Source organism: Astatotilapia calliptera, chromosome 1, assembly GCF_900246225.1.
Source record: "Astatotilapia calliptera chromosome 1, fAstCal1.2, whole genome shotgun sequence".
Lineage (NCBI taxonomy): Eukaryota > Metazoa > Chordata > Actinopteri > Cichliformes > Cichlidae > Astatotilapia > Astatotilapia calliptera.
The window spans coordinates 11813743-11833418 of record NC_039302.1 but is presented as its reverse complement, the minus strand read 5'-3'; the positions used below and the strand labels follow the sequence as shown (position 1 = coordinate 11833418).

Here is a 19676-nt window from a genome sequence, read left to right as displayed (position 1 = left end):
TCCATGTGTTGATAGCTACCACTGGTCGACAAAACGTCAGTCTTCTTTGACATATTTAGCATTTTCTAATCTTTTCTGACTGGGTTAAGTGTTTCACTAGCCAAAAGAAGACAATTACATTTCAGCGTTTTATTTCTTTATTAGTACACCTGCATTTATTAATTCACAGTCTATTGCAATTCACAGCTGCATCTTTTTTCTAAGAAAACACTAATCGTAGCACCGATTTGTAACACTGTTACCATGCATATAGAACAAGTATTACAAACATGTGTTAAACGCATATAAAATATTATTAATCAGTATTTTGGTGGTCCTGAGTATTTATTTATGTCATTTATGTCATGAGCTACAAATAAAAGTAAGATACCCCTTCAGCCATATTACTCCAATTTCAACCCTTTTGGCATAACATTTATAATAAAGTAATCATAAATGATTCTCTTAGTTCACAGAGGGTTGATCTATATGCTTTGTAATTGTTTGAATAACTATAGTGAATAGGGTATTCAAGCAAATATTTGCCAATAAATACTGAATGAGTATTTAGTACGAGGGACAATTTTTAACTTTATGTTTAATAATTAAAAAAGGGTTTTAAAAATTATAGAATACAGCAGCTAATATCTGATAAAAAGTTTACAATTGATGCCTGACCTTTATAAATAAAATTTTAATGGCTTATTATTTGTTTTTTATAAATTACACATGTATTTATTTATTTGTTTACATTTTAAGTTTGAATTAATGCGCCAATTGTGTAATGATCAAAAAATATTTAAAAAATTAAAAAATAGAGTGTAGTGCCTCTTGCTCACACGTCCGTCCACGTTTGAATGTAAATGCTGCTTTTAATAAGAATTTTATTATTTTAATTCTATTCTATTTAACATATTTGCCGATTGTATTGTGCCCAAAACGGTCATATAGATAAAAAGAAGGAAAAAAATCTGTATGTTAAGACACTGTTCAAGTTTTTTCTTTGTTCGTTTTTTTTTTTTTATCTAGAAGTGAACAATAAAGTTTCAGGACAAAAAAAAATATTTTGGAGGAAGTATACCCACGCCACTTCCGGAGACTCTGTAGCTAGCAGGTAGCTAGTGATGAGTGATGGCGTCTGCTGCGATGGATACCACGTAAATGAATAACAACAAAAACATTACGGCGAGTGCGTGTCTGCGTGTCAATAACGAGGCCGTTTCTGTGAAAGTACACTGAAAAACAGTGTGTCGTTATGGCGACCGGGAGCAGTGGTGGCGGATTGCCGTCAAACCATGACGGTCAGGAGGCAGCATCCAACTCGGCTCATTGCGGAGCACCAGCAGCGCTCTCCAACGTCCCAGCCTCCGCTCCTACCCCGTCCGGCTCCCCGCCCGTCCTCGGCCTTCACCGGGAGCCCATGTACAACTGGCAGGCGACGAAGAGGTCCCTAAAGGAGCGCTTCGCCTTCCTCTTCAACAACGAGCTTCTCAGCGACGTCAGGTTCATAGTCGGGAAAGGAAGACAGGCCCAGAGGATACCGGCCCATAAGTTCGTCCTGGCCGCTGGCAGTGCCGTTTTTGATGCCATGTTTAACGGTGGGATGGCCACGACCTCTGCTGAAATCGAGCTGCCTGATGTGGAGCCGGCCGCCTTCCTCGCGCTGCTCAGGTAGGACAGGTGAACCCCAAGCCCTGCCTGCATTCGAGACCACCTAGTACCACACTATTTCCGGGTGGTAAAAACCTCATGCATACCTCATGATCAAAGTGTACATAAACATTAAAAACAGCATTTAAAAGTTAATCAAAGTCAAGGCGCTTATGTGGCCCACCATATTGTTTTTAGGGGATTTCTCATGTTTAACCCTAATGAAAAATACGAAACCTCGCTCTAACCTACTCTATTAAAAACAGTTTATCACTTATTAATTTGACTTCCTGATTTTAGAGGTCTCACAGCAAAGTGACCTTCAGACCTTTTCTTTCAAATTAAAGAATTTGAAAGGTAAAAACTCAAATACGAACTGCTAAGAAACTAATAATTAGAAGGGGTGGGTGGGGGAGGGTATAGCGATACAGTACAGTTTCACGATATTGTATCGACGCAGGGACACCAAATATCGATATTTTATTAGATGAATGAAAATAAACAGATAAATAATAAGTACATGAAAACACCCTGTAATACTACTCTACTAAGAAGAGGGCTTATCTCCTGCACCACCATCCTAAATTATAATTCTGATTCTGATTTAGGATGGTGGTGCAGGAGAAAATAATGCTAGCCAAGCAATAAATGGGCTCAACTGAAAAAAAAAAACACAACTATCACCACAAATGATGGACACACTCAGCTGGACAAAGTATATAATTGCCAACTTGACCCCATTCAATCACAGAAGGGCAACATTGATGGATGATTTTAGTGACATTGTTGTTATGCTTGACAATCTCATTTTGCAACAGAAAAATAACTGAAGCACATAACTTTATGTTATTGGATAAAATATATACTTTGATGATATATTTAGGTAATAAATAACTGTATATGTTATTGAAATACTCAGCTTATTGCAAAATGGTAAAAATTACAATTATAGCAAATCATGAGGGAAATATTGTGATAGTATCGTATCTCAGGGTGTCTGGTGATTCAAGCTAATAATGAGTAAAGAACTGTTGTGATTATCTAGAGGACCATTTCAGTTTATGCCAAATGAGTAGTGATGTTTGTATGAACTTGTTCCTTGTAACTCAAAATGTTGAGGCACCTCCATCTTAGCATGGCCTACAAATATTAAGAATTTACGTAGAATAACTATGAAAATGTAATTGTTCCCTTTGTTCTGGTGCCTGTTTCCTCTCTACAGGTTCCTCTATTCTGACGAGGTCCACATTGGTCCCGAGACGGTGATGACGACTCTGTACACGGCTAAGAAGTATGCGGTCCCTGCTCTGGAGGGGCACTGCGTGGAGTTCCTCACCAAACATCTCAGAGCTGACAACGCATTTATGCTTCTCACTCAGGTTACTTTCACTCTCCTCGACTATAGTGCATCCTTTACGTTAAAACTGAGAGATCCAGATGGCCTGGATTGTACTTTCGGTTTGTGAAATTTTTAATGTTGAAATATTCCTTTTAATTCTGCAAGTTAACTTGCTTGGTTTTGAACCATCCTCGATGGCACTAGATATAAATAGTCAGATTTATGTAGTCTACAAAGAGTCAGATTTCTTTAATGGCGGGCATGAATAGGGTTTTAATATCAGCTATGTGTATTTTTTTTTAATGCATTTTCCAGGCAATATGTTAAAAAAAATCTAATGAAAATCTGGCATTGCTCTTACCGTCTGTTCAACAGCAGCTCTTACAGTTAGAGATAAACTGTATTTCTTTTAAGTGTGTGTGTGTGTGTGTGTGTCAGCACCAGACCACCTCCCAGCCATCGCTGGCAGGACTTTTACAACATTAGCTGTTCTATTTTTGGTTTATGCTGCCGTTTGTTTGGGTTCAGCATTCTGTTCAGTGGCTGGCTGCTGTGCCCTCAGGCTGCTACTGAATCTGATTGGGGGGTAGAAAAGGTCTCAGCAGCAACTAGAACAAAACTATAAACAATACTGTAAATAAGCTAAAGCAACCATATTCTGAGCAGTGTTTTCTTTATTAGCAGTGGTGGTTTGGGAGATTTATTTATTAGCATTATGAGGTTCCACCCAACTTGGATTGTTTTAGTGTTTGCATTAAACTTTCAGTTTTGTTTTTGCTTGTTCTAACGTGTTTGGGGGTAAATTCGATACCCTCCTTTGCTGCGTTCAAGATAAATGACCAGAATCGACACTTACATGGATACTTTTGTGGTCTTGTTACAGGCCAGGTTATTTGATGAGCCTCAGCTCGCCAGTCTCTGCTTAGACACCATCGACAAAAGCACAGCAGATGCAATAAATGCAGAGGGATTTACAGATATTGACCTTGGTATGTGAGCGTTTATGATCAGGTGTTTTCTTGTCCACGGTTTGCATGCGACTTGTTAAATATTAAGACTTCTGTGTATTTGCATGTGTAGACACTCTTTGCGCGGTGCTTGAAAGAGACACACTAAGCATCAGGGAGAACCGTCTGTTTGGAGCGGTGGTCCGCTGGGCGGAGGCTGAGTGTTACAGGCAACAGCTTCCTCTGACCGCGGAGAACAAACAGAAGGTTCTGGGGAAAGCCCTCCCGCTCATCCGCTTCCCGCTCATGACTGTTGAGGAGTTTGCTGCCGGTAAGTGAATCACAGAAATATGAGTTTATTTGCAATGCTGTGATGTTTGCAACACTCTTCTTACCAGTTCAGCCATCACTAAGCATATCCATCATGTTCCTCATGTATAACTCAAACCACAGAAACCAGTTTGATATTCTTTCTTGTGCAACAGGGCCTGCCCAGTCTGGAATATTGTTCGATCGGGAGGTGGTAAATCTGTTTTTACACTTTACAGTAAACCCCAAACCGCGGGTCGACTACATCGACAGGCCTCGCTGCTGCCTCAGGGGGGAGGAGTGCAGCATTAATAGATTCCAGCAGGTTGAGAGTCGATGGGGGTACAGTGGTACCAGCGACAGGATCAGGTGAGCGGAGGCTTGATGGTTGTTTTTTTTGTTTTTTAATTATTAACACTTGATTTTTCTCATTTTCTTTCCATCTCTTTCTCTCTCTGCAGATTCAATGTTAACAGAAGAATATCCATAGTGGGTTTTGGCTTGTATGGTTCCATACATGGACCCACTGACTATCAGGTCAACATACAGGTAACTTCTGGCACGGAGACATAATGAGGTTCAAGAAAAAATACTTACACTGCTGATGAGTGGGTTTATAACTTTTTAGTAGAACTCAGTGTCATTTCATTTTTATATTATTGCCAGCAAGTAAAAAACAAAACAACAACTTTGAAATATTAAAGTGAATTAAAAAAAAAAAAACACAAGAAAAACAACCTTTTCTAAAATACAGAGTTGTGGTAACACAAGCATCAATCCTCACTTAATATATCTTAGCTTTAAACTATAAGTTAAGTGCTCAGTGTGTAAAATCCCCCAAATTATTCCTCAAGGCTTTTAACTAAACTGCAGCCAGGTCTCTGTAGCTTGCATGAGCATACAGCATATGCTCAAACTAAGAGCTAGCATTGGCCAAAATAATGATGAGATATACATAAGACTGTCCTGCAGCTTTGTATACTGTGTGTCATGTCCAAAGAAATTGGGATGGAGAGTGAAATGTAAACAAAAACAGGATACAGTGCAAATCTCATAAACATGTAATTTATTCACAGAAAAACAGAGAAAAATGTCACATGTTTAAAATAAGAAATTTTTACCACTGAATGAAAAACATCAGCTCCTTCTGAATTTGATGGCAGCAACACCTGTCAAAAAAATTGGGACAAGGGAAACAAAAGAATGGAAAAGTAAGCGCTACTGAGTTCAGTAACATGAGAGGCAGAGTTTCACTGTTTTGCAAAAAACTGCAAATCTACAAATTGTGGGACAATTTCAGAATAATGTTCTTCAGTGTGAAAGCAAGCGAGACACCAGTGTATAATCTGTATGCCTCACTTCCTTATACCAGTATAATATTTATAGTAAGGTAACTGAACCCTGACATTACCCTTGGGTCTTCCTGTTATTTATTACGGTTATTTATGCATCAAAGCTTTTATTCTATAATTACAGGCAAAAAAAAGCATCGTTTTATATAATACACACATAATACATTAGTTACTGTTATTAATCCTCTTAGCTGTAGAGTCAATCTAGCTAGCTAGTGTTTCCAGTCACATCAGATTTTGCTAGCAGTACCATTAGCAGGAAGGAAAGCATACATTAGAAATTAGTGGACTCCATTTCCAATCTAAAATAGCCAGTATTGCTCAGTGTTGGTGCTGTAGAGGAATGGAAGAAAGAGACAAAGGCAAGGCGTTAAGGAGCGGGCAACTCATCCGAGTCCCTCACATTAAGGTTACTGCACAGGCTGCTGGAGGTAACCCAGAGCTGGAAAAGATCTTATTTTTTAAGTAACGTTACAGTCCGCTCACACATTGGCAATAAAGATAAAAACATTGCTTTTATGAAAAAAGCTGAAATAATGTTAAAAAAATACCGGTAAGTGGGGAAATTAAAAATCTGAACACAGTAGTAATATCCTTTCCAAAATATGCAATAAAGATACCAAAAAAGGGTGTGCTGTCTAGATCTGCTTTATGGTAACCTCACTCTCTTTTATTGTGTAATTTATAATTCCTCTTTATATGACGGTTTTCTCTGTTTCCTGCTTGAACACAAGCTTTAAGATAAAACATGGCTGAAGATACTGCGATTGCTAAAAGCGAGTGTTCAGTAGCTGACCTTTTATCTCTGTCAAACACCAAGCCCTGACACGTGTTTGCCTTTCAGTTATTTTACTAAAAATGCGCCATCAAATGCCAACTGACTTGTTCAGTTCCCTGTATTTGTTAAAAAGTCTAACAGAAGCTTCTGTACACCAGTGAACAGCCCAGGTTCTTACAGTGCTCGGTAGATGTTCTGATTACAATCTGTGATGTAAAGGTCCAAGATTTGCATCATCCCTGCATTTCAAAGTATAGCCTGGGGCCCTTTATGCGTGTGATCCCTCCTATCGCTGCTGCTCATCTAAACTAAACCAAAACCCCAGTCACACAGGCGAAAACGATCGACGACTGAATTCAGCAGTTTAGCGGTCACAGGCTGGTCTCTGTGCCTGTTAACTTTAGTCCCCAGTAAGAAGAGACATAGCTGAATATGTGCTGTGTAACAGTTTATTTCAGGGGGCTTCCACGTTTGTTACAGCTACAGAAATCCACCAGTAAACAGATGTGACACTGATGCTGCCAGCTGTGTAAAAAGTTGATTTAGTTGTTGTACATTCAGTGAAGACTTTCTCCTGTTCCTCTGTAGATCATAGAGAGCGACAAACGCATCACACTGGGACAGAACGAGACAGGTTTCAGCTGCGATGGCACAGCAAACACGTTCCGAGTGATGTTCAAAGAGCCCGTGGAAATCCTACCCAACGTCAGCTACACTGCGTGCGCCACCTTAAAGGTCAGCCCGAGGTCACTGTATTTGAAAACTGAATTGAAGGAATGATTGAAAATGAGCTTAATTTAACGTCTGTCTTTTTAATTTTATAACTCAGGGCCCCGACTCGCATTATGGCACTAAAGGGTTAAAGAAAGTGACCCAGGAATTGGCATCGGGGGCCAAGACAACATTTTTCTTTTTTAGTTCACCTGGAAATAACAACGGCACATCCGTGGAGGACGGGCAGATACCAGAAATCATCTACTACAGCTGAACTCGCTGCAGTGTCATTCAGGTACACTGAAACAAGGAGACCTCGGACTGCTGGGAAGACTGGACTGTTCTTAGTGCCTCACGAGCCTATGGAATAACGAGTGTGTGTGTGTGTGTGTGTGTGTGCGCTGTATGTGTGTATTTGTCTATACGATGTTGGTGTACAGGCATGATCAGCAATGTGGAAACAGCCTGAGTTGTGGAAAAATCACAGCTCTGTTGTCAAAAAAAAGAAGAAAAGAAGCTTTTCGGGGGACAAAGTGTATCATCGGCTATGAATGATCTAAATACAGACACATCCTGGAGACAGGCCTGAGAGCTGTCTGTTTGTTAACATGTGAATCTGAGCTACACGTCAGACTGCAGACAGTTACAATCTGTTTTGCTGATGCATTTATCCAAAGTACAATATTTACATTTTTTATTATTTTTTTTATTGTGCACTGTTTATCATGTATTCAACATGTGTCTGTTCAAGTACTTTGTTTTGGCATTATAATCACGCTCCGTGTGTGTATGTTGTGTAACATTGCCAGTGGTACATGCTGTTATTTATGACTTCATGTTTGCTTAGAGTTAAAATGAAAAAAGAAGACGGAAAAAAAACCAGCAACAACAAAATAAACGTTCCAGTTTTATGGGGAAATAAATGTTTTGGTTTTTTTTAATATGGCTTAAAAGGTGAGTTTTTTTTTTTTTCCTGTTCCAAACGCTGTGGTAAATATTTATGTACAGTTTATATCATTCCTCTTTGTGTCACTAGGTGATGCCAAATCCTCTACATGCATTCAGATACTACAAAACAGATTAGAGGAGGGGGTTGTGAGACGATCAAGGGAAGTAATCGGCGTCGTGGTTACAGTGTCGTCCTTAATCCTGACGCACATCTCAATAATGCCCAATTATTCTTTGCTGGATGTGCTCTGTTCTTACTCTGCCAGTGAAAAGAAGGCTGTCCTCTGAAAGCTGCGTCTACAGCTCAAAAGATGAAGTGCTCTTTAATTGCATAATGTGCACATTCATATGAAACAGGCAGTACAAACAAGGCCACTTTAGATGGCTGTGAGTGGGCTTTGACGAGGAGAGTGATCCACGAAGGCTGTCAGGTGAGTCACCGGGACCTGAGAGCTTCTGCTGCCTGCCCACTTAGACGGCCCTCATAAGAGAAAGAACCAAGAAAATCAGTTTGAGGCAGCTTTTTTTTTTTTCTTTTTTTCACCACCCACGACACAAAACACTCAAGAACCAGGAGGACAGATAGTCCACAGCACTACCAGTCCTCTAATTTTTACCTGTACTTTGTTAAAAAATATATTTTAAAGTCTTCAAAGAACTTAATAAAGGCTTCCTGTTACGTCTGCCACAAACAGGCAAACATGGAGCTTATTGGGAATAACTCGGTCACAAGGATGATTTCTTGCACTTATTAGATTACAAATCCATGACAGGGATTTGTGGTTTCTCTGATGTGTGCGCTTGTCTTTCTAGATGTGTGGGTGGTGTGAGGCTGGTTAGATGGCAGATGAATGAGCCGTCTTTCACAGAGTGAGCCTGAACATGAACACTGATGACAGGAGAGGGGATTTTTCTCTCTGCTGTTTTTTGACAACAAATGACACTGACTGTACAGGACTAAATGGTTTATGTGGTGCTGAAGCATGATTATAATCAGGAACCCCACTTTTAGTACTCAGCCTAGAAATGGTTCCTCTAATTAGTGTCGCTGCAAAAAATGTTGTGCAGCAAAACTCTCACAGTACCAAAAAATGATGCTGACATATGAGCAGGTAGTATTACCTGCATGTGGTTCTTCTGTTGTGAAGGAAGTGAAGTGAAGCAAGGTCTTTACTCTCTTTTCTGGTTTTTAGCATTTTTATAAAAACACATTTTTGTGTTTGCCAAAGACATGCATCATATGTGTATGATGTGTCTGTGGTTACAGTGTGTATTTGTCATTTACATTATGTACCCAGATGTAATTGTGGTAATATAACACACCTAAAGGATGCACACACTCCTGTCTTTATCTGAAGACACAAAGCAACAACAGCAAAAATCACATCAGTGTCAAAACTGAATCAGGAAAACCTGAAATATTTTTCTTTTGGTCAAAAGCTGAGTGTGGTAAGTGTTACACCAAGCAATTTTTAGACTACATCAGTTGAGCCAATTTCCCAGACTTCACGCAGCTTTCTCTACACACAAAATACAAGGGGTTTTACACACCTTTGTTTTCACATTTGTGGCAATAGTCCCTAGGATCTTTTTGGATTTCCCTAAAGGAAATTCAGTTCAGTGATTTGTTTACTCCTATTGTGTCTTGACAATTGTGTTGATTAACTGAAACCACACAAAGTCATTTTTAAGGCTACATTTAGATGCTGATCCTAAAATGTTACCTGGGTCAGTCCAGGTCCCCACTCAGTCACTCATCCTGGATTTTAGCTTTATTGCATGTGCAGCCTATCCTTGTTTGTCAGTGTACTGCATCTTAGCACCTACATTTATTTAAATATTCTCGTCAAGATCCAGCTTTCTGTGTGTGTGTGTGTGTGTGTGTGTGTGTGTGTGTGTGTGTGTGTGTGTGTGTGTGTGTGTGTGTGTCCATCACGACTTAACCTGCAAGCAGAATGGATAGTGTGTGAGTGTGTTTGTGTTCACCTACTTGTCCAGCTGGTGGGAGTTATGTAATTTGTATTCCAGTGTTGTGAGACAGTTGGATAATTAATTTTATATATATATATATATATATATATATATATATATATATATATATATATATATATATATATATATATATATATATAAAATGTAAACTCGACCTTCCGAAATGGTCAAGACAGCCGGCTGCTGCCTGAATTTAGTTCTGCCTGAAGTTTCATACTCCCCACTGCTTGCCAAGTGCTTGCTGACATATGACTGTGTGGTGAGCATCACTGAACTGATCCTGCTAAATTGCGATGCCTCTCACTTCATATTCTATTATACTGTACGCAGTGCACGTTTTAAAGAACTCTGAATTTGATGGAGAATACATGTCTGTGCGATTAGAGTGACAGTAGAGCGATCAGGCCGTGCACTCCTCATAGAGAGATGCTGAAGAGGAAAGGAGAAACCGAAATGACACACAACAGCCCAATTTATGATTTTTATATAAAAACTGTTATAAAAATTAAAATCAACATTTCATTTATTTTGAAATTTACATTATAGGGCGTGGTTTTTTTTTTTTTCACTTAACAGAAATAGATACAATTGTTTTGCTATTTGTAATTCAAATATTTTTGGTTATTATCTCAAAATTTAACTTTTTAAAAGTTTTTTTTGCAGAATTTTTTCTCAACAATTCAAGTTTGTAAGTCCCAGACCAACCCAAACATTTACATCATTTAGAGGGTACCTCACAAATATTGGAGCTATTAAGCCAAATGTTTGACTTATTGATGAAAGTGGAAGAAAAAAAAACTGTCATAGGCATGTGCCTTCACTTGTGGTGCTAAAAAAAAATCAGTTAGTTCTAACAGTGAGTACTGAAAGTAAAAAATGTACACAAAACTCTCAATTTCACAAATTCATTGTGGCATCTCCACCATTCATGCCTTCATTTCGGACTTGTCGCCTTCATCATCAGATTTTTCTTGAAATTTTATGTTAAGTTTTTTTCCCTTTGCATATTCAACAGTGGAGGAAAATTAAGAGTGTCACTCATAAGAATAAAGATGGCACCCTTTTATTTACGTAGCTAAAATGATGGAGTGCAGCAGCATGCACAACACCAAGAATCAGAGACTGAAGTAGCTCGATAAAATAAATCCATATTTATTTATTTATTTATAACTGTGCATTTCTACCATGTGCTTTTAAAATTTTGACTCATTTTATAAGTATTTCATTCACAGTCAATCAGGAAAAGGATAAACAAAGGCATATTTCCTACATTTAGCTGTTTGGGCAACTGGTTTTAAACAAAGGGACATTTTCTCTATTCACAAAAAATCTGCACCTTTCCCTCTTGAATCTGACTTTTATTAATATTCAACAATGTAAATTATCAGCAGTGGTTCGATGTGCTGCTCTGTAGGACGCTGATGGTTGTCATCTTGAAGGGTAATTGCAGCCTAGACGGCAGTAAGCACAGGGCAGGTTGAAGAATGAGGGAAAATCGTTCCCATTTCGCAGACTGCTGAATCTGAGAATGTCCTTACCCTGAATGAGACAAGAAAAACAGATGGCTCAGATGTTGCATTTTTGATCAACATCAATTACAAACCAGCATCTTTACTGCAATGAAAAGGCTTTCGGTGTAGTTCTGTGTGTCAGCCTGTCCCTCGGCCAATCACTGGTTTGCATGAGGAAGACACAGATGGACTGAGCGGAGCATCTAAGGTTTTGGAAGATGGAGCCATCTTTGGTAACAAGAGAAAAGCCATTTCTGTCTGTATTCCCATGAGAGAAGAAATACATTGAATTTTCATGACCTGCATTTTATTTATAACATGGGAATTTACAATTTGGGCTTTCTACTACATATGCTGAATTTGATAATAACAGCATCAGCTTTTAATTCATGAGAAGCCTTTTTGGCCTATGGTTGCTTGCAAAAAGTGGCACCAAAGCTGCTTCTTGTTATGTTTCACATCCACTACTGAATACATCTCTCACCAGGTTAGTAAAGGATCAGGTCTGAATGCTTCTTCCACCAAGTATTCCTAGAGCTGTCTATGTGTGCCACTAGAGTACCACCTGATATAATCAGACTAACAAGCGCTCCTCTGCACCACAGTCCACCGTCTTCACATGGATGACCTGGGCAGCTGCATGATTAAGTTACAGAGTGTGCATTCGGATGAGCAAAGCACCAGGGTGCATTCAAACCTCACTTTGCGACCTATTCTTAATTGTTAATTAAGTGCATATATGATCACGTGGCTTCTAGCTGCACGTGTGCTCGTGCACACAAGGTACACTTGTGCACAGTGTTGTTTGAATGCTGGAGGCATTCATTTCAACACAAAAGAGCAGAGCAGGAGCGCTTTGCCATTTACACACGCTACTCGCTACACGAACACTCTGCACTGTCTGCTGGGGGCTGGCTGGCCCGGACCAACCTTAGCCCCTGCACTCTCCAACACCAGATGTAGGTCGCCGAGTGCTCCGGGGGCTGGGGGATCCTGCCTGTTTGTGCGTGTTTCCGGGGAGGCTGTAGTGTATTGTGCGCACAAGCGCATGTGTGCATGCTCTTCCAAGAGGAGGGGGGGCAGAGTGATGATTGTAGTGGATGAGTTCATCATCAAGGACATGGCCCCCAGCGCACTGTCTCCATTGCTGTCACATTGCATCGTCACAAACAGGCCACATGAAGCCTGACAGCCCGGCAGACCACACCGAGGGCATATTCTTGTCGGTCCCTCACTGTGGCTCTCTCTATTGTTTTCCTTTTCTTACAATCTCCAAGTCTCATCATGCATTACCAGCGTAATAATTGCAATTAAAACATGATGGGATTGATTAGAGGGGGATTCAAAAGGTCTCCACCTGGTACTCAAAGAAATAACAGTAAGCAGCACATTTATTTTCTTAATGTGGCAAAAACTGCTTAACCAGATGCTTTATGCTGCATTAAGAGATGAGTGCAATGAATGTGTTGGCTAAGGGATAGTACAGTCAACACTCTGTGTCACACAAAGGACCGGATTAACATGCTGACCTTTGGATTAATCTTTCTAGCTGTGTGAACTTTATGTTGAGTCTAGTTTCTGAGGATTTCAAAGGGGATGTCAGTTCATCTCAATCTGACAGGCAGTCCTTCTGATGTGATGTGTTAATATCAGCACCAAATTCTATACTACATAAGCTAAACACATTCAAAGCAGGATTCGAGCACGAAGACCCACTTTTTTGACAATCCATGAAAAGCAAAAACTATCATTAGTGTTAGAGAAGGAAATGTCAGGGGAAAACACCAAATTCTGTATCATATATCCTCTATAAAATGCAGGCACTATCCATCCAGACTGATGACAGAGTGAACAACACTGTGTGGGTCCTTATAGAGTCTTTGCCAGCAATGCCATCCAGAGAGTCGTGCTATTAGCAGGGACAAACCATAAGAAATATGACTTTAGCTTACTCTTGTAATAACTTGAGACACTGGGAAGTGTTTGTTCACTGTGACCATAGTAAACTTCAGTAGTACCAGTTTACAAAGTACATCAATTAATGAGCTATATGTGTTGTATGCTCCTTTCATTTTCAAAGCTGTACAGTGGGCCAAACTGGAGTCTCTGGAGAGCTAAATTTTGGCAACTGGGCCTTATGTTTGACACCCATGCTTTAACACTTTCAAGATTATTGAAATTGTGAAAACTCTGTTTCGACCTTCCGAAATGGTCAAGGGAGCCAGCTGCTGCCTGAATTTAGTTCTGTCTGAAGTTTCATACTCCCCACTGTTTGCCAAGTGCTTGCTGAGTGTGGGTGGGTTTCTCTTTATAATATTGCATATAATTCAATATAATGTTTTTGTCATATATACTGTGTTTCCATGTAGGCTTAAAACTTTCCTTTTTGATGAAAACCTATAATAAGAGGTGGTTCCCTGAAAAATCCTTTTTTATGATGCTATAGGCCCTTCTTTTGTGGGACCTCCCACAGTGCACCTATCATCTTGGCTTTGCTCTCTTCTCGTTCAATGTAAATTAATTTGATTGACGACTATTGCAGGTCATTCACTTTGGATAGTTTTTGCATTGTCCCCTCTCTTTCCAGAGCCTGTGCATCTGGTTCTGGAGCTGTGTGTTCCTGATCTTTTGTTTACTGGCACCACCAATCTGCTCAGTGTTTATTGTTTTTCAGCGCTCATCCTTTCTCTCTCCGCTCACCCCAAATGGTCAAGACAGCCGGCCGCCCAGCCTGAATTTAGTTATGACTGAAGTTTCTTACTGCCCACTGTTTGCCAAGTGCTTGCTGGGTGGTGATGTTTTGGGTTTCTCTTTATAATACTGCATATAAATCTGCTGACCTTGATTTGTAAACTCTCCTCAGATTATACTTTTATGATTTGCCAAAGCACTGATAACAAAGAAAGTGAAATGACCGTGAAAGATGGGAATATCTACACTCCTTCCCTGTGCCACGTAAACACAAGTCTGGAATTTTTAGATATTTCTCTGTAAATAAACCCCTACTTTACTTACTGATCTACTCTGCACAAGACATCGCTGTGCTGTGAAGACACAGCAGTCTCGGGTGACAACTCTCTAATCTAAACTGATTACAGTGGTGATGGCAGCGTTCTCCACAGTGTGCCAGTTTCAGCACATCCCCCACGCACTTACGGCCTAACCTCCTTCCTCCCTCCCTCGCTTATCATCACAGCTGATTGCACTGCTGAAGTTCAAATGAACTGTTAACCCTGTCTTTACCAGGTCCATAAATAGAAAGCACAGAACTGAATCCAGGCAGTGATGAAACAGTGCGGCGATTTGCTTGCTGCTTCGCTGGAGAGACGGCTAATGTGTCCAAAGCCATCTCAATATTGGTTTAGCAAATTCACAGTGGTCCCAAAATCAAAATTCCTGGAATATACTGATTGGGTTATTTTGAAATGTGTTTGAATACAATAAAGATATAAGCCTGGACCACTTATTGAGGAATTTTGCAGTAAGGTTTTGCTTATTTAGTGTTAAAATGTGAGCTAATCTTTAACAAAGGTCATGAACCCAGCATGAAGCATGAACCCATTACTTTCTGATTATCCTACACTGGGTTGCTCATTTGTTTCAGAACTGATAAAAAGATTTGATTGTCCGTTGGACTATTGAAGACTGGAAGATGGTATTAAGGACTGATGAATCAAAATGTGAAATCTTTGGGTCATCATGCAGGATCTTTGTATGCTGTCGGGTAGGAGAAAGGATGTGTGTTGCATCAACTGTCAAACATGGAGAATGACGTGTGATGGCCTGGGGCTGTTTTGCTGGATCCAGGGTCAGTCACTTGTACGAAGTGAGAGGCACCCTGAACCAAAACTGCTACCATATCATTTTGCAGCACCATGCAATGCCCTGTGGTATGCACCTAGTTGGTTATGGGTTCATCCCACAGCAAGATAATGACCCAAAACATAAGTCCAAGCTACAACACAACTACCTCAGGAAAAAAGAACAAGATGGTCCTCACTAAGATAGCTGAACGGGTGTGTGCGTGTATACACACACACACACACACACACACATTATGAAAAACTACTATTTATATGGTATGTAACACAAGGTCAGTGATTCTTTGGTGTTACAACCTGAATCAGCTTAGTGCGACTAAATGAAAGAAAGAAAATAACAAAATAGCATACGGTAGAAAAATGAAATATGTTTAATGCAAACAGACCAAAGGCCAATATCTGATCTTATCAATTTTTGAACTTTTAGACACATCCCTATAAATTATCTCCAATAAATTATTAGCAACTGTTTCTGCTGGGAACAAGACTCTTTATTAAAAAAAAATAAAAATATCAAACTACATAACTCAACCCCCCCCTCCAGAAATCTCTTGTTTGTTTTTTTAAATTTAGTTTATTGACAGCAGATTAGTTCTTAAGTCTACATGTCCTTGCATAACATTCTGACACAGAAAACTGAAGCTGTGTTGCTTACACGTTTTCGCTGCAAATTCTGGTTTAGTGTTTGTTACAACACTGTACCACACAATTTTATACCAAAGCATATAAAACAGTAGCAGAAAATAAACAAAACAATGCTCCTGTGAAATTTCAGAGCAATAATGTGCTAATGAAATTATACGGCAGCCCACAAACCCGAGAGAAACAGTCATTTTCAGTGTCAGTGTGAGCTCCACTGCAGAATACTGCAAATCTATCTCCTGTTAAGACATCCAAATATGACAACAGGGCTGAGCAGTGTGAAATAACATGGGAAAACATTACTGTGGTTAGGTATGACGAGGGGGGGGGGGGGCTAAGTGGAAGTCCAGCAGATTCACACAGTCCCATTTACCTGCCAGGAATTTTAATTTGGAGAGTAAAAATCAGTGCATCAAAAATAAAATGATAAACACAAAAGACTTTTTTTGTTTATACATTGCTCATCTTGAATCACTGCAAGAAATATTAGTTGCACACTCCTGCATATAGTACTACAATGTGAGCTGAAAGACTACAAATACTTTAAACACTTGTAACACCTGAGAGATTACAAAAGAGATCAGTAGCGATCATGATGTGGTCTCTGATGGGAGACGTATCCCTGGTTGGAGCTTGGCCGCCCTGAATAAGACCCACTTCCATGACCCCAGTGCCGGTCTCTGTCTCGGTCTCGCTCTCTGTCTCGGTTTCTGTCGTGCCAATGTTGCTGTCCACGATCATCTCGTCTCCAACCGCGGTCTCCTCCCCATCCACGTCCTCTGTGACCACGGTCATGGTACCTTGATGATGACATAAAATTAACAAACAACAGGCAGTGATTGATAGACATTAGCTTAAGTTGTCCTCATAAACTACTATGGTATTGTGAGTCGTGCTTACTGGGTTTCTCTAATCTCTCATCACAATTTAAAAATAGATTTCTCATTTACAAGAAGGTAAAAATACCAGGAAACTCCTCCAGAAACTTCCGTGTTAATGCTGGGATTTCAGTTTTATGAAGGCAGTTCACTTCTTACTGGGGTACATCGCCATGGCAACTTATTCTACCAACCTAACCTGCAGGCTATGCTCCAGATTAGATATTAACAGGTCCAAAATTACCACCTATGGATTAATCGGTTCTCTGGAAAATAGCGTCAACATTCCTGGAAGATCCCTCTGACCTCTGTGGGCAGACTGTACTGGGGCCAAGTTTTCTTAAGAGCATAAAACACAGATTTTGAGATCTAGCCTTATTCCTTGATTTTTGTGTGTGTGCCATTTTCTACAAATATTGGAGAATTTCAGTACACAATTATTAATGGGGTCACACAACACATTTATGAACCTTACATCAAATTTGCTCACAGACAAAGCTTGCATCTGAATTACAAACGAAACTAAAACCATCTTACAGACACTACATTAATTTCATTGCATAACAATTGTAATCCATCAGATGTATTCGTTACAGCAGACTTATAATTTACAGAGCCCTCATTTTCATCAGCATTCTTTTGTGGCTCCTGGAGGAGTTTAAACAGATATGCCCAGACCTCCCTTTTTTTAAGTCACCTCCTCTAGCCCTTGTGCTGCGACACTAAGGTGTTCCCAAGCCAGCTGAGAGACAAAGTCTTGAAATGACTAAAGAAATTACTTGTCCTGGGTTGGCCCTGGAAACTCCTCTGTAGGACATGCTCTAAACACCTCACCTAGGAGGGAAACTAGTCAGATGGTTGAATCACCACAACTGGCTCCTTTTGATACGTGTGAAAGTAGCGGCTTTATTCTGTGCACCACCTGAATGATCGAGCTTTCATCCTCTCTCTCAGGATGGAGGAAGTTCTTTTTCACCACTCCACAAATCACCACCTTATAACAGGGGAGGAGTTTGTGTGCTGTCTCAAGTAATTTGCTCCAAGTTGCAAACTGGTCCTGGGTGAAGGGCAGAATAAATGAGTCTGTGTTGGTTCACAGTCACACAGATCATTGGAGTCCTGTGTGGTTGGTTGGTTGGTTGGGGGGGCTTGCGACTGGGTAGATGCTGCCAGTGCCATGCCTTTCAAAATATATCAGCGGTATCTCGAACGTACTTCATAGTACACTGTCCAGATCAATGGTATAGTGGAATACTGATCTTTAAGGACAGTTTCACCCCTCTGACTATCTTGCTGTCATTTTTCAGTGGAAAACTGCCTTACTTAATGAGAAGTCTTTTGCATTCTTCTTTACTGGTTCAGAGCATCTAAACAGAATCTCTCATTCCTTATCCCAGCTACACGATGGTTAGGGGAATTCTCCTTAATATTTTCTAACGCTTATCACCTACATTACAGCGGTGTTTCTATCATTATCGCTTCTCTCAATCGTTAGCAGTTTCGCAATGACAAAATGAACTCAATAAGCAGCCCTACCGGTTATCTCTGCCTCTCTGGTTTCCTCCCCCACGACTCCTCCAGTCCTCCACGATGGGAGGGCGGTCTGCAGGACGGTTTAAGTACTCCTGGTACTCCTGATCCTCCGAGGAGAACCTGTGTGCGAACATCTCCTCGTAGTTCTGCTGGGTTTCCGCAGTTTCGGTCATTCTGTGAGCACACAAATTATTGAAATACTTAATATCACAGAAAAGCTGCTATCGCGGCGTCGTGTTTGTATTCCCTGTTGGTCTTGCTAAACCGCGTGTTCCCAATAAGATAACTATTCTGGACAGTAATAGTAGTTATCCAACATATAAACAACGAAAAATAAAACTAGATTAAAAACAGTTACATCTCTGGCTTTGAAAAAATACCTTAATGTGACAAGTACGTCGTTAGCTTTAGCGACACTTTCCACTTCTGAAATTTCAGTGTCGTACGTCGCTGAAATCCTTCCCCCCCGGAACAAACCTCTACAAATTTTAACGGTTCTGGGAGCGCGCGCACCTGCCAGAGATTAATGAACGTTACCTGGCAGTTAGGGGATAGAAGAAAAAAGTCCAACAACCATTATGAAAAGATTCAAGACCTATTAATTGACACAATTACATGCTAATAAGTGGCGTAGCGAAGTTTGCTCTAACAGTTATTCCGCTTAATTTGGGAGAAAGGGCAAACTGGTGGAAGCCAGCACAGTGAATGGAAACATGTAAGTGCATCAGATTTTTATTTTTTATTTAAAAAACCGTCGGGTTTAACTGAAAATTATTTTATTTTTATTTTGTTTATGACTAAAAAACTCCAGTCTGGCCTGAAAGTCCATCTAAAACCGCAGACGCCACCACAGATATGACAGGTTTAGGAAACAGTGGGTGGCTGAAAGGAGAAAGCAGGTGGAAGCCGCCCCGTGTCGCTGCTGCTGCCGTTGATATGAAACAGCCCGTTGTGGAGGAAGAAGCTCAGCGTAGAGCAGCGAAATGCAAACATTAACTTAACTCACCAGCGCCGATTGTTTGAAGGCGGCGAGGGAGAAGCCACGCCAAGGTGGGATTCACACCCGCCCATGTGAACAGGAAAAACAAAGGAGGAGAGGAGGAAAAAACTTCCTGAATTGAACGGGCTTCTGTGAGACTGAGCTTGACAGCCCGGTGAGTCGAGTTTGCGAAGAACTGCTCTCTCTCTCCCCCATATCTCAGCTGTCTCTCAGCGGCAAGAGGACTTGTTCGGAGCTGGCACACGGGGTTATGAACTCTTTGGACCGCTAATCATCTACGGAC

The 19676-nt window shown here is 40.4% G+C and overlaps 3 protein-coding genes across 5 annotated transcripts in view; 2 read left to right on the top strand and 1 right to left on the bottom strand.

Annotated features, from left to right (window-relative positions):
* The first annotated feature begins 1049 nt into the window (after positions 1–1049).
* On the top strand, positions 1050–7967 carry LOC113020260 (BTB/POZ domain-containing protein 1). Of its 2 annotated transcripts, none has more exons than XM_026164076.1 (8): positions 1050–1650; positions 2852–3008; positions 3852–3957; positions 4049–4246; positions 4464–4593; positions 4686–4773; positions 6943–7089; positions 7184–7967. In XM_026164076.1, exons 1-8 carry the CDS (start codon positions 1235–1237, stop codon positions 7340–7342), a joined length of 1401 nt encoding a protein of 466 aa, XP_026019861.1. In that variant the 5' UTR covers positions 1050–1234; the 3' UTR covers positions 7343–7967. The 2 variants fall into 2 exon arrangements, with proteins under 2 accessions (XP_026019861.1, XP_026019852.1); XM_026164067.1 differs by having other exon boundaries at positions 4401–4593.
* Positions 7968–15809: 7842 nt separating this feature from the next.
* LOC113020251 (RNMT-activating mRNA cap methylating subunit) lies at positions 15810–19462 on the bottom strand. 2 transcript variants are annotated; one of them, XM_026164056.1, is made up of 3 exons: positions 19400–19462; positions 18397–18567; positions 15810–16782 (listed from the first exon to the last, which is right to left on the bottom strand). In XM_026164056.1, the coding sequence occupies exons 2-3, from the start codon at positions 18564–18566 to the stop codon at positions 16563–16565; spliced, it is 390 nt and encodes a 129-aa protein (XP_026019841.1). In that variant the 5' UTR covers position 18567; positions 19400–19462; the 3' UTR covers positions 15810–16562. The 2 variants fall into 2 exon arrangements, with proteins under 2 accessions (XP_026019841.1, XP_026019832.1); XM_026164047.1 differs by lacking the exon at positions 19400–19462 and adding an exon at positions 18774–18857.
* Positions 18919–19676, top strand: part of homer2 (homer scaffold protein 2) — a 37064-nt gene continuing 36306 nt past the window's right edge. The window contains exon 1 of the mRNA XM_026164035.1: positions 18919–19108. Within this exon, the coding sequence (XP_026019820.1) occupies positions 19107–19108 (2 nt within the window). The 5' untranslated portion in view covers positions 18919–19106. The remainder of the gene's footprint in view (positions 19109–19676) is intronic.